The sequence below is a fragment of the Pyrus communis genome, chromosome 13 (genome assembly GCF_041283825.1).
Source record: "Pyrus communis isolate YQ-2024b chromosome 13, ASM4128382v1, whole genome shotgun sequence".
Lineage (NCBI taxonomy): Eukaryota > Viridiplantae > Streptophyta > Magnoliopsida > Rosales > Rosaceae > Pyrus > Pyrus communis.
This window is the reverse complement of record NC_142577.1, coordinates 25812501-25826568: the sequence shown is the minus strand read 5'-3', so window position 1 is coordinate 25826568 and position 14068 is coordinate 25812501. Positions and strand designations below refer to the sequence as shown.

At 39.2% G+C, this 14068-nt stretch overlaps 5 protein-coding genes across 5 annotated transcripts in view; 2 read left to right on the top strand and 3 right to left on the bottom strand.

Moving 5' to 3' along the window:
- Positions 1-350: 350 nt before the first annotated feature.
- LOC137736741 (Peptidase C15, pyroglutamyl peptidase I-like protein) lies at positions 351-3097 on the bottom strand. The gene is made up of 5 exons (XM_068475989.2): positions 2920-3097; positions 2291-2599; positions 1553-1657; positions 1396-1443; positions 351-836 (listed from the first exon to the last, which is right to left on the bottom strand). The coding sequence occupies exons 2-5, from the start codon at positions 2549-2551 to the stop codon at positions 597-599; spliced, it is 654 nt and encodes a 217-aa protein (XP_068332090.2). The 5' UTR covers positions 2552-2599; positions 2920-3097; the 3' UTR covers positions 351-596.
- Positions 3098-4710: 1613 nt separating this feature from the next.
- LOC148692010 (uncharacterized) lies at positions 4711-5454 on the top strand. Its single transcript, XM_088683467.1, has one exon. It carries the CDS (start codon positions 4711-4713, stop codon positions 5452-5454), a length of 744 nt encoding a protein of 247 aa, XP_088539593.1.
- A 1481-nt stretch (positions 5455-6935) lies between these two features.
- On the top strand, positions 6936-7774 carry LOC137736739 (cytochrome b-c1 complex subunit 8). The gene is made up of 2 exons (XM_068475986.2): positions 6936-7240; positions 7477-7774. The coding sequence occupies exons 1-2, from the start codon at positions 7071-7073 to the stop codon at positions 7523-7525; spliced, it is 219 nt and encodes a 72-aa protein (XP_068332087.1). The 5' UTR covers positions 6936-7070; the 3' UTR covers positions 7526-7774.
- Positions 7775-8669: 895 nt separating this feature from the next.
- On the bottom strand, positions 8670-11676 carry LOC137736738 (uncharacterized). Its single transcript, XM_068475985.2, has 9 exons — positions 11275-11676; positions 10487-10841; positions 10297-10330; positions 9879-10079; positions 9659-9748; positions 9416-9481; positions 9233-9324; positions 9104-9151; positions 8670-9017 (listed from the first exon to the last, which is right to left on the bottom strand). Exons 2-9 carry the CDS (start codon positions 10810-10812, stop codon positions 8900-8902), a joined length of 975 nt encoding a protein of 324 aa, XP_068332086.2. The 5' UTR covers positions 10813-10841; positions 11275-11676; the 3' UTR covers positions 8670-8899.
- A 540-nt stretch (positions 11677-12216) lies between these two features.
- CAF2 (RNA-binding CRS1 / YhbY (CRM) domain-containing protein) overlaps positions 12217-14068 on the bottom strand; it is a 3667-nt gene continuing 1815 nt past the window's right edge. Inside the window, exons 4-6 of the mRNA XM_068475833.2 lie at positions 13887-14014; positions 13432-13573; positions 12217-12680 (exon numbers count right to left, since the gene is read on the bottom strand). Of these exons, the coding sequence (XP_068331934.2) occupies positions 12277-12680; positions 13432-13573; positions 13887-14014 (674 nt within the window). The 3' untranslated portion in view covers positions 12217-12276. The remainder of the gene's footprint in view (positions 12681-13431; positions 13574-13886; positions 14015-14068) is intronic.

The window sequence follows — 14068 nt, the reverse complement described above, 5'->3', positions numbered from 1 at the left end:
TTTAAAAATTGAATATAAAAAAGAACATAGTTCAAACCGACTACCTCACATCTGCAAAAAATACATTGACCTAACAAACTTGATAACAAGCTCGAAGAACACATTTTTAATACATTTTTTTTAAAATTTTTTTTACTAATATTAAGAGGAGGAGGAACAATTAAAACTATACATAATTTGGAAAAATGGAGAGTTTTCAACCGAGACATATCAGTATAAACTCAATATCATATCCACTAGAATATTAGATCTCGTGAATACCTTTGCTTTGCTTGCAAATTGTGCTTTATTTATTTGATTCCTACAAGACAAACTTTGCTTGCAATATGCAAAGGAACAGCCATGAAACATTTGGAAAAAAAGAGTAAGTAGAAAAAAAGTGAGCAAATCTTCGAACCGTCACAAGACATGGACGACGAACATTATTTTACATCGACGACGACACCTCCCGGACAATAGGAAACCCATTTTCCTCACCATAAGCAAACAGCAATCAAGTTCATACAAGCATTACACAATTATAATGATATTGACACCATTGATTTACATTTAGCAGCAAAAGGCCAAAAACACAACAAGCTTTCAGATCAATAACATTAACATGTAGCTGCAATCGCCTCCAAAAGGGAGGCCACAAAGCGCATCTGAGTTTCTTCATTGATTCTGGAAAAGAGAGGAACGTGGACGAATAAAGATTTGTGGCCCTTTTCTTCTGCAAAACGGAGGGAATGATAGTAGACATAATTGCACACAAAGCGCCCGGCATCATCTGATGTTGCCACATCATATCCCTTCTTCTTCAATATCTTAAGGATTGCCTCGGTCGAGCAACATGTCTTCAAGAACCAAATGGTGGAAAAGTTAGCGCACACGGACACGTGAGACAGAAGGGGGACGAGAGGACTACATGAGCATGATAAATAGTTTCTTGGATGACGACACATTATGCCAAGTCCAGTATTAGTGATTCAATCAAAACCTAAACGAAGATGGACAATTAATTTGTTTATATACAGCAAAACTTCCTATGCAGCAGTTCCCCTTTCAGTTTCAATTAGAATTAGTAGAATCAGTCACGAGGGTTCATCCACAAGTCATCTACCAATTTATTGATTGGGAAACTAAGCACACCAATACGTGACAATATCATTACATTCCACGTAAATCAATGTCAAACCCTGCAACATCGAAGGCTTGAAGCCTTTCCCTCGGTTGCTTATATAAGAAAATGCAAAAATTCTGCAAAATGTTAATTCAGCCCAAAGTGAAACTATACATTGAACTCCGACCCTAAGTATTTGATGCCCGACTCTGACAGCATATCGAAATTCCACAAAAGATAAATTGTGTTTTATGAATAATAAATATAGTATTGCAAATAGATTGTACAAATACCTCTCTCACTCGAGAAGTTCCTCCATCCTCAGGGACTATTGGTTGTTGCTGGAAGAAGAGCAATAAAAGAAAACTAAGTTCAACAAATTCAAGATAATAGGAACCCTGGTAAAGTAAAATACGGAAACACCACTAAAATAGGAAGAATCAGACTCACCTGAGGTTGCCATCCTAACTCATCTGGACAGCGGAAAGTGGCTTCATTTACTGCTTGCCGCTCAATAGCAAACTTTACAGCCCCACTATTTACCCCCAAGTGAAGCTGAAGAAGCAACGAAATTAAAATGATAATAACAACATACAGAGGACTGTTGCTAACTTAAGTTTCTGCATAAAAATGTGTATTGGAATCTGTTCACACAAATTCATGAAAACATTTTTCTGCAAAGCAACAAAACCTGACAAGAAGCCTCCAGTGAGGCACAAAAAGTTTATGGCAAGTTAGGAATCAAGATATCAATGTTAGCCTTAATCTTGGGCTAACAAAATGTAATTCACGGCAGATGAATGGGGTTAGACCATGATAGTGTAATGATGAACTGAAGCAAAAGTGTGCACTGTGTTTAACAAAAGCAACTAAACAATCAGAGATCAAAATGTCTTGTCAGTCCTCTCCTCACAGTAGTAAACAAGGGTGGCAAGATGAACTCATGAAGCATAAGGGGACCATCTAAGTCAATAGATGCATAAATTTTATACTGCAAGTTAATTCCTCACATGCCAAAAAGGAAACCAATGCGGTGACAGAGTCCAAACATTCCCAAAGAAAATAACTTTTCCAGATTTAGAACAATACTATCTAACTACCCAAAACAATGTGGATGCTTTTTTCATTTCTAGCAATTCAAACCCCGAAAACGAAACTAAATTTTGCAATCCTAAAGGAGACACTCACCCATACGACTTGTTCATTGCTCTTAGAATCGGTTGCTGAAATCCCCGATTCCATGGCCTTGTAAAGAGCAGCGCGCGCACCGTCTCCTGCTGTTTCAAGAACATCACAGCTGCCAAGTTTAAGACCAGCAGGCAACCCTCTCTTCTCAACAAACACCCTCAGATTGCTAACTATAGTCTCTGTGGGATTCTCAGCAACCCCCTGGAACTTCTTGAACCCGCTCACATGAACAACCACACTCTTTGGTCCTTCTGATCCCATTTCCTCACTCTGCACCCGAATACAATTCCCAATCTTCAATAAGCTCCGCTGTCAAAACACAAAATTCAAAATTTTCAAAACCCCAACCTTCGTTTTCGATAAAGGTACACTCTTTTTGGTCAAATAAGGCATCCCATCAAAGATTCTCAGATAATCAGGCTAGTTTACTAGTAATTTAATCATCAAACACCATTTTTTTTACTTGAATATAACGAAAAATGCGTGGTTTTACAGCCAAAAATGGGAATTAAGCCTTGGAATTATCAGTTGACCGATTAGAATTTCATTACAAAAAACAGAGAAAATTCCAGAATTTGAAAGACAAAGGGACTAAACAAATATATATTCAGAGTCGGATGAAAGCAAACCTTGGAAATTCAGGACGGAGCTCTCGAGTCCGTGGAGAGTTTGGAGAAGGAAAATGCCGTCCGCAAACTGAAGAAAGCAAAAGCCGGCTTTGGCTTCTGCTTCTTTCTTCGTGCCTTTAAGCTTTAACTTTGCTTGCTGGAGGCTAATTAAATAGCCATTTGTTGGTCAGTCTTTTACGAAAATGCCATGGTAGTCTTCCTCATCCCCCGTATAATAGTGCCTACAGGGCGGTGGGACACGTCATATACTTTAATTACATCAAATGATACTTGGGTCCATATAAGTGTTCTGCCATGAACCCATTATTTAATTTACATCAAACAACACATGTATTAATAAACCTAACCAAATCGACCACTCTGCAAGCCCATAGTATCGTAAAAATTCGGTCAAGCCATTCACACGCAACCAAAGCTTTCATGTCCATGAGCTATAGCTGCACGTAGACACCCTGAAGGTGTCAATTTACGTGTAGATTGATCTAAAGATGTCACGTGTCGAACGTGTAATTGTGTGCTTTTTAAATACTTAGCGGTTGTCGTGTAATTGATGAATTTTTTATGTTAAACAGAGGTGAAGCCATGAATGGATTAGGATGGTCCCAACCCATCCTGATATTTCTTTTTACTCATAAAAGCTTGGTATTATGCTTATGATTTTCAAGGTTTTTCCAAAAGATCAGGCCACAATCTGACCTTTTAACTTAATTTCATCCATCAGGATTGCTTGTGAGCTTTAAGAATGACTCTAGTTTGAGACCAATGGAAGGAAAGAAGAAAAAAAATGAAAGGTTTGAAGTTTAAATCTGAGAAAGAAGATGATGAAAACGACACAAATCAGACTCTAACAACAATGATCACGGTTGTCACATAAAGATGACATATGCTTTTTTTTTTTTGCAAGCACTTAAGCCCTTTGTCACATAAAGATGTTGTGGGAGGATAAAATCTGGTTTCGACTCATGGGCCACTACCAATCATCCAAGGGGAAAGTGTTGTGCAAGGTAAAAAGCCCACAAGAAATATACGGACGCAAGGGAACGTGCTTAGATAACTACCCCACTACGGAGGAGAAGTGGGAGAGGGCGACAGGTCGTGGCACTTGTTCCCAAAGCATACAGTCATATGACAGATAACCACTGAAGAAGTGGGAAATGAGGATTGGGCGTGGTGCTTGATCCTCAAGCATGCAATCATATAAATAGGAAGATGAGCCAAAGGACAAGGTACGTAATCAGAACCTGAGAAAATCCAGAGAATAGAAAATCAATCGACTAACTTGAGCGTTGGAGTATCTCTTGCAGGTACCACCCGGGCAAGCTACAGAAATAGACTATTCGGGGGCATCTCTAGCGAAAGATTTGGCGAACGTGAGAATTGCGGTCAACGAATCTGTGGAGACATTTCTTCTTGTGAGAAATCTCTCTCCAACAGTTGGCGGCGTCTATGGGAAAAAAACAAAATCGAGCTACAAACATGATTGGATCCACACAAGAAGTTCTGAATCCCTCCGAAGATACAGGGACTCGATCGGTACATATGAGGTCTCAATCCCAAGGTAGTGAACCCAGTCTTGCCATGGAACAATTTAGAAGGCTAATAAGGGAATTATGTGAAACAAAAAAGACAACCAATGAGGCATTGAAGAAGGCTGAAGCAAGAAACGCAGTGGAAAATGTGGTCGGCACTAAGAGATAGCGTGCAGAAGAGAAAGATAAGGAGGGCAGCTCTAGTAGCGCACCATCTAGCAACTGTATTAAGGTGACGAAAAATCATGGCGAAGAAGATCACATGGGGAAAGGATCGAAAAAAGTAAAAGATGTTGATTTGCGAGAACAAATTGAGAAGATTGTGAAGGGATACAAGCTACAGACCCCGGCAGAACTTGCTTTAGAAGCGGCCAGAGGAATCCGCAAATCACCATTCATGGAGGACATCTTGAAAGCTAAAAAACCCGCCAAGTTCACCCAACTAAAGTTCAGGTTGTTTGAAGGCACGATTGATCCTGTTGAGCATATTTACCACTTCCAACAGCAGATGGCGCTTGAAGGAGACGACGAGGCCCTTCTGTGCAAGTTGTTCCCCTCAAGTCTTTCGGGATCATCTTTAACTTGGTTTAGACAACTGAAACTGAGGTCTATCGGAAGTTTTACGGAGTTATGTGAGGCATTCATATCTCAATATGTTTGCAATCAGAGGCCAAGAAAAGATGTTACGATCTTGTTCAGCACTAAACAAAATGTTGGCGAAAGCCTCAAAAGCTATGTGACTAGGTTCACGGAAAAAATGTCCACACTAGAAGAATGTGATTCTCACACTGCGTCTTTGGCATTCCGAGAAGGGGTGTTGCCCGGAACAAAGATGCGTAGGTCGTTAATCGAAATTCCACCATTAGACATGAGGGAGGTGATGGCTCGGGCTGATGGAATCATCAGACTAGAGGAAGAGGAACTTATCCAATCAAAGCAGGCCACTGCTACTATTGCTGCATCTTCAGTGGGCACTACTGTGCCTATCTTGAAACCCACGACTTAGTCGAGGAACAAAGAGAAATCGTTGCACTACGACTTGCGAACTACCAGAACCAAGTTGCTGCTTACTTCAACAAGCAAGTCAAGTTGAAAAGATTCAGGGTAGGAGAATGGGTATTAAGAAATGTCATGGAAAACACAAAAGATTTGAATGCAGAGAAGCTTGGACGCATATGGGAATGACCATACGAGGTGACCGAAGCCTTCGAAAAGAGAGCTTATAAACTCAGGCACGTTGAAACAGGTCAGTATGTGCCGCGCCCATATAATGCAATTCATTTGAGAAAGTACCACATTTAGCTTTTCGTGTTTATGTTTTCTGTATTTAAATTTTTGTTTCCAGCAATGTTGAAGGGTAAATCCCTTTTTGTCTTCCTTGCATGTTGAATGGTGTATCCTTGGATGTATGTTAACATCTCCCTATTGTTTGATAAATAAAGTTGCATTTCATTCAAACCTTAAACCAAGGGATGAGGATCGAATCAAGATCGAAAACATAAGATCGAGTGGGGAAAGAAAACCCAAGATCGGATGGGCAGAGACCCAATCAAGATCAAGTGGGAAAAGAAAACTCAAGATCAAATGGGCAAAGACCCATCCAAGATCGAAAATCTGAGATTGAATAGGTAAAAAAAAAAAAAAAAAAACCAAGATCAGAAGTCTAAGATCGAGTGGGAAAAGAAAACCCAAGATCGAATGGGCAAAGACCCATCCAAGATCGAAAATTTGAGATTGAATAGGTAAAAAAAAAAAAACGAAGAAGACAAATATGGTCTCTCTAATGCACGACTGCTAGTGGTACCGACTAAACTCTCTTTTTATAAATATATTTACAAAGAGAGAGAGTGAGAGAAGCAAGTGTGTCGGTGTGTGTGTGTGTGTGTGTATTGATATATGTATATATAGGCGTGCAGATTAGATGTGCCGACTAGGTGTGCAGCCTAGCATTGTGGATTATATGTGTGAGCAGGAAACATACATGGTAAATATATATATATATATATATATATATATATATGTGTGTGTGTGTGTAAATCAAAAGTGTATGTAGGTGTGCAGACAAGATGGGATAGAGATCTATATAATAAATATGATATGGGTGTCAGTCCACTTTCGTAACGTTAGTCCTCGTTCGTAAGTTCTCATTCGTAAATCATGTCAAAGTGTCAATCCTTGCTCGTAAATCCTCGTTCGAAAATCATAGTGGGAATATCTTATTCGTAACGAAACGAATGCTTAGGTACATATATGTGTAGCCTGTCAAAAAACCTACTCAGTTAAATTTCGTCAGCTCGTAAGATGTCAGTCCACTTTCGTAACGTGTCAGTCCTCGTTCGTAAGTTCTCGTTTGTAAATCATGTCAACGTGTCAGTCCTCGCTTGTAAATCCTCGTTTGAAAATCATAGTGGGAAGATCTTATTCGTAACGAAGCTAAGGCTTAGGTACATATATGTATAGCCTGTCTGACAACCTACTCAGTTAAATTTCGTCATGTCAGACGAGACAGAAACAAAAACGACATCGAGTGTTTCGTCGTGTGATTGCGGTGGACTTTATATCGGAGAAGCTCAGAGCAAACAGACGACAAGTCATTGAAGTGAAGCAATTTGAGAAGAAGAAATGGGGAAGATTCCGGTGAAGATGAGAGCAGTGGTGTACGCGCTGTCGCCGTTTCAGCAGAAGGTGATGCCCGGCCTCTGGAAGGATTTCACCGGCAAGATCCACCACAAGGTCTCCGAGAACTGGCTCAGCGCCACCCTCCTCCTCACTCCTCTCGTCGCCACCTACTCGTAAGTCTTCGATCTAAAAAATTAGGGTTAGGGTTTTCCGATTATGTTTCTAAATTAGTAATTGATGGCATTAGTGCTCAATTGGTAACGGTTTTTGAAGTGGGTCGCAAGTATTTTTGGTGAATTGTTGAAATTTATGGTCAAAATGTTGGATTTGGGACTGATCTAATTTGGGGAATGTGAAGATTTTGGTGGATTAGTAGATGATTTGGGTTTTGATTTGGTGGGATTTGCAGGTATGTACAGTATTACCAGGAGCAGGAGAAGTTGGAACACAGGTACTGAAGATTGGCTTTGATTTGAGATGACAAGATTGGGAAATTTTCTTGTTAGCTGCAATGATAAACTTTGTTCTCTGATTGCAATTACACTAGTTGTAATTTGAATGTTTGTATTGAATTAAATGACAGTGACCCTGAAATGAAGAAGGGTTTGAGTTTTATTTTTCTGGAAACAAGTTTGTAATTTGAAGATGATATGCAAATTCAAGCTGCATAATAATTTGAGATTGCAGTATCTGTTTTCATTTATCTACATTTAAATGTGCAACTCCATTCTGCTTATTACCGAAACCAAATCCTCGCACCATTCGATATAGGTGCAGGATTGATGCTGGTGCTTGGTCCTCTGCTAGTAGATTGTAACCTCTTGATGAGGACGACTTGTACGTAAGGTTATTTTTCTCTCTCCATTTGGCATGAATAGTGGACCAGGATATCACGTGGCGCTGAACTTGTTTCATACAAGTTGCTCTGCTCTCCTTGATGAGAGTGAGGCCTCAACATTGTGGCAAGGCTCTTCGGATACCAAGTGAAAGTTGATGCAATGGAGGCCGATTGTCCGGGCCGTAACTTGAGCAATGCAGTATTGTCTGCGCAGCTCTTGGTGATCTGCAGGTGAATTTGTTTGATGAAGCATGAGTTTATATGCAAGGACTGGAAGGGGAATCGTGGTTGAGCTTTCATGTGCATGTATTCTAAAATTGCACTCGCAATTTTTGTTCTTGACATAATACATCTCATCAAGGTTATCACTTTTGAGCTTCTTCTCAATTATCCGGATGGTCCGGTTCATCGAGTTAGAAGCAAAATAATCCTTAAAATGAATTACAATAAGGATCATATGTTAGCCCGACGGAGTTAATAAGCGGCATGTGTCTGTTTATAAAAAGCCTTCGTTCCAGAGATCCATTAATCACATCCATTCATCGTTCATCGTACATTTTGCGTCAATTTTTGTTAGGTACTGTTTACATTCAATTTTAAATAAAAAAAATTACAATAATTTCTGACCACACGATATACGAAAAACGGATGTAATTAAAGGATCCGGTGAAGATCCTCCTGGTTCGTTCCATACCAATCCGTCCCGGGTGTGGCCTGTTGCAAACTTCTCGGAGAAACGATGCACGGCAAAAACTAGAAAATCGTAATTGAAAATTTTCACCTAATCATTGAAAAATCAATCATAACGTTGTTAGGTGCGAGTCTAAATGCCACAGCTGCTTCAGAAGAACAATCATCTAGTGCAGCTAATTACAAATGGAAGCCTGAACCACCAAAATTTATCCTTTATCCAGGCCAAAAGAATGATTAATCTGTGGTGCCGTGGTGGCACCATGTAGCCTCGGATTTACAAACGCGGTTCTCATCCGCTTCCTCATCTCTCGTTCTGATAAGACTCCGGAAATGCTCTTGACAACAGCAAGTTCTTTATCCTAACAATTAGAGCAAAGACGCCGTAGCACGGGAGATGCATCAATCCAACCCCAAGATACCTGCAAGGTTGACGACAATGATAAGGCGCAATGTACATGCAGTCCAGTTTCTGCAATATTTGTTTGTCGAGGTTAGAAAAACATACCATAAGGGAGCATACAAGGATGACAGGTCGAGAAATGGATAAGGCCACCTGCAACGAAGTTACCATGTTTATGAGCAATAGTTGAATTTCTTCAATCTCAAACAAAAGCAATTTGAAATGTAGTTTTACCACATGGATTTGCAAGCATGGAATATCCACTGAAAAATCACGAATACTCCCGTCCACAGCACAAAATATGCGATTCGAAACAATGGAAACCGCTGAAAGGAGGAAGAAGAGAGAAGTTTTTAAGCTTTAATCATGAAAAAAGAATAGAAAATGCCGTCAAAACGAACAAGGAACCAAACATACCATGTTATTCAAAAATGCCTCACCAAGGAGGAAAGGGGCATTGACTGAGTGCATTATGACCATCATCTGCAGTTGAATGAAGAGGAAGACACGTCAAACAAAAGCGGTTCACTACTGGAAATTAGAACAGCAACTCAACTCTAGTTACAAACTATACAAAGACAAACAATTTTGACTGCTTCCACCGTAGGGGTGGTATATAAGAAACCTTGATGTCAATCAAATTAGCAGCCTCGTACTTACAAAATTCAGTTTGTAGTCTTTGGATGTTAGAAATGGATACAGAACAAGCCAAAATATGCAATCAGTGATAGCGACAGCACCTCCACACATCTATACACATGAACAAAGAGAAGGAAACAACCTGGTTGAGATAACAGAAGCTCAGATTTTACCTAACCTGGAAGAATCCAAGTCCAAATTTATTAACCAGAACTGCAGCCACTTGTTGGAGAAAACCTACCTGATAAATAATTTGAAAGATGTATTCGCATGCACCTGCACCTTTGCGGCCATGATATTCTTCATGAGTAAGACTTTTAGATCCATTGGACGTATTGCCATTCTCCCCTAGTGCTGGAGCAACGTAAGCGCCTCGCTCTTCATCCTCACCAATTCTATTGCGATGCTTATAAATTCCACGAAGCGAGACTAAAGATCCATACTATAAAATGATGTTCAGAACATATTAAAACTCGGGATAATGTGATTCAAGGAAACCAAAGCATAATGACTCTCATATTTCATCAATCCTAATGAGCATCTTTGAGTGGTAAGATTGAACTGAGCAGTCGAAGGTACAAAAACAAAGTACATATTATATTTCAAGTACTTTACTACAATGTAAATGCAGGTATGCTCAAGACGATTTAAATACTTACCCCGAAATAGAATGTGACCAAAACAAACGTCCACCTGTTAAGCACAATAGGCCAATAGAGTACATCAGCATATAGAGCAATGAACATATACAATTAACACAATAAGCTTCAAATTTGTGCGCATCCTCTCCTCAAAGAGTGGTTTCTAAGATCACGAACATGAAAAATACAAATAAATAAGATAGCTTACTGAGTATAGAAGTAAAAGATGCCGGCTCCATCAAGAGCAACATTAGCAACTATCAACCCCAACATCACAACAAAAGCAATTATTCTATAAGCAAGTAACCACGCGGGATGTATTCCTTTAAGACACGTCTTCCAGGCTTCATCCTCGTACAAAGTCCCTACCGTTTCTCGCTGATCCACTGCTCTCCTGCCCGTTCTCGATTTTTTGAAACCTTCATATTTCCATATAAGAACTGAGGCTACAACCATAGTAGATAAGATCCATATTGCACAAATGAGAAACCTCCAATTCAACCAATAACTCGCATCAGTTGTATCCGCAGTCATGACGGGTTGCCAAGTATGGTTCGATGATCCTGTGAAGAAACTCATAGCTCGTAAGTTTCACACGTACTTGCCCCACCAATTATGTTATCTAATTTGTATTCAAATTTGTCACAGAAATTGCAAAAACATAAAAGAGAAAATGGTAGAAACCAGAACAACCCTGCAAATTTTTGTGACAAAAACTGTGTAAAACAGTTAACATGTCAAATGTTAACAAAACAAAAACAACAGTTTCAAATGTTCGGGGAAGAAATAAAATCAGTTGCGCGGTTAGTTCGTTGTAAAAAAACCGTCGTACAAATCAAATAACGATTCGACAGATGTGTAAAGCACAAATTATGGAACCCCAAAAACTACAGTGGGAAGGGATCATAATCCAAGTACAAATGCAGAAGAAAACAAAATAATAACAGGAGCTTTTTCAAGGTTAAATTCAGGAGCGGAAGAGGAGAGATTCTTTACTTTAAAGTGGGGTTTCTCGGAAAAATGTCGTCAACTCGCGATCACATCAAAACGAGAATAACAAACGTTGGTTCCTCCCAAAAGGAGAGGCCTGTACGCCTTCGCTGGTGAATTTCCCGAAGGTTAAAAAAAAGATGGATTCTTTGCTTCTCTCTTTTCTTCTCCCAATTGTCTCGGAGAAAGAGAGAGAGAGCAAATGGAGGGTGTTTGGAAGATTTCACCTTTTTTCCATTTTTATGTGTGTGAATGCTGCAGTTGGCGTGGAGGACTGGATCGGATGGGATTGGATTGGACCGCAGAAGATCAGAAAATGGAAGAGAAGACAGAATCAACTTTACCTCTTCGAGTCCAGAATCAGCAATTGGATATGTATTCTTTATTTCTTTTGTTTTTTTATTCTTTATTTAAAATTGTGAGGGATTAGGTGGTGCTACGTTCAAATTTTCCTGAAACAAGTACACCATTCAAAATAATTTCGAGTGGTAAATATTTGGAATGTTCGAGCGGTAAATATTTGGAATGTTCGAGCTTAGATTTATCTTTGAAATAATTTTGTTTGGCCCACTAACATTTAGTCTCGTTTTTCAACAAAAAATGAAACAGAGCTGTCGTTAGCACACCATCATTTAATAAGAACGAATATATGATGTCGTCATCAAAACATGAATTTATCCATGACATTGTAATATTTTAAAAATAAGGTGTGAAGTTAAAATTACAACTAAATTTGAAGGAACAAAATGTAATTTAAACTTCCAAGCATTTTCCAACGTACGAGTGGCTATCCAATCCTTACTTCAGGAGATCGGAGCAGCACGACAACTTGTCAGTCGTTATGGAACAGATCCAACGGGATAGTTGCAAAATCTGAACGGCTAAGACAAATCTTAACGGATATTTGCAGGATGTGAGTGACCGGTAGAATAAACGCTACAACGGGGCTAGAAAGTAACAATGTGGAAACTATAAACCACAGGCTTCCTTTGCCAGATTTTATAGAAATCAATCATGGTCCAGTTTCTCTGCTATTACATCGACAGGTAATGATCCCATGGGGATTGAATCACTCCCATAAAATTCATCATCATCACTCTCATCATCGTAATCATTGTCAATATAGTCGTCGTATTCGCTATAAGGGTCCCTTTGGTCTTCGTCAAACACTTGAACCGAGCTGCCGGAACCGTCTTCGCTCGACACGATCAGCGCCGGATAGGAGTGCTCTGTCGCCTGCGAAACACTGTCGAATTCCTCGACCTTCTTCAAGAGAGCGTCAGGATCGAGGTCAAGCTCATCCAGAAGCAGTGCTTTGTTTGAGTCGATCGAGCGTTTCCAGAGAGACATCATTTTTGGGCTTGTTATCACTGTTTTGGTATCAGGCTTACAAGGTTTATCATCTTCCCTGCCTGAAAAAGCAAAATCAGAATGTAAACGAAGTCAGATGGAGCGTTATAAAATGGATCGTTATAAAATGAATCACGCATTACAGCCTAGAATCACAGAAGAAAATCACTGCGTCACGAATTAAATTGAATTCCTATTGCATTGTTACTGAGAGAGAAACAAAACAATGTATACGGAATAATACACTGTAGAGACTTTGTTCACATCAATGTTCAACAAAACTTAGGACTCAAGAACGCAATTTCTAGGATATTGCTTCTCTTGTCAGTAACTGGTATGAACTTTACCAACAAACAGGTTGCAATCATGCCTGCCTTCTCCACTTTGTAAAGCTAGTCCAATCGATGGATGTCTACTCAGCTCTAGTAGCCACAAGTCTAATATCAACCAACTTTTAACTAGAATTGGAAAAACAACAGAAGCTTCCTTGAACTTGGGTACAAATGAAGCTCTAAAATATCCCGACTTGCCTTTTCTAATTATTAGGCCTGGCATTAGGACGCTGATTACAGAAGGCCCCACATGATGTGCATGCCTTTCCGAAATCATCTTAAATCACTTAATTAAATTTTTTCTTTGATTTTTAACAGTTAACAGCCAACATAATCAATGTAGGAGAATATAAACTGGATAAAGAATTTCAAAATCATCTTTTAATTTCCTGAAACATGGTTTTGTTATCTTTTAATTCTGCGGTCAGTAATTTCTAAATTGGTCTTAAAAATAATCATGCGTATGCAATGTAACTCATACCTCTTCCTGTTGATAATAGAATATCAAAATCATCTGGTTCTGAAGGCGAAGGTGCTGATTGATGCATTGATATCCAATTTGAACCCCTCCACATCAATATCTGTTCATCATCAAAAGAAAGTAACACGCACGGAACCAATTCCTGTAAGCAAGTGGAGATTAAGAGGGTTAGAAAACTGGGATAATGTTAGACAATGATTAGGTAACTCTTTGCAGTATATAAATACCATCAAGCAATTTTTCAAAATGCTATCTGGCACTTATACAAAGCAATTCCATCCATAGAAATAAGTAACTCCGAAAGGTTTTGAAACCAAGGAACAAAATATAACTACAGAAAAAGGACAATGCTTTGTACAACCTTGAAAAGGTTATCGTTTCTTACATGCCTTTGTACAGGAACACGCTAAATGACACTCGATGAAGAGGTATAGAAAAAGAAGCAGCGTACAAACCTTAAGCTTAGCACCTAGCTTTTTGTAGTCACTTGCATGCATCCCTGTACAGTCAATCTTTACTAAAGGACTTCCTTCAAAAGCATGTCTAACATCTCTCACCAAGGTAATGTATACTCCATTTTTGGCTGCAATTTGGAATAAACATAGAAATAGTCTGAAATAGTCATCTAAGTTATAAA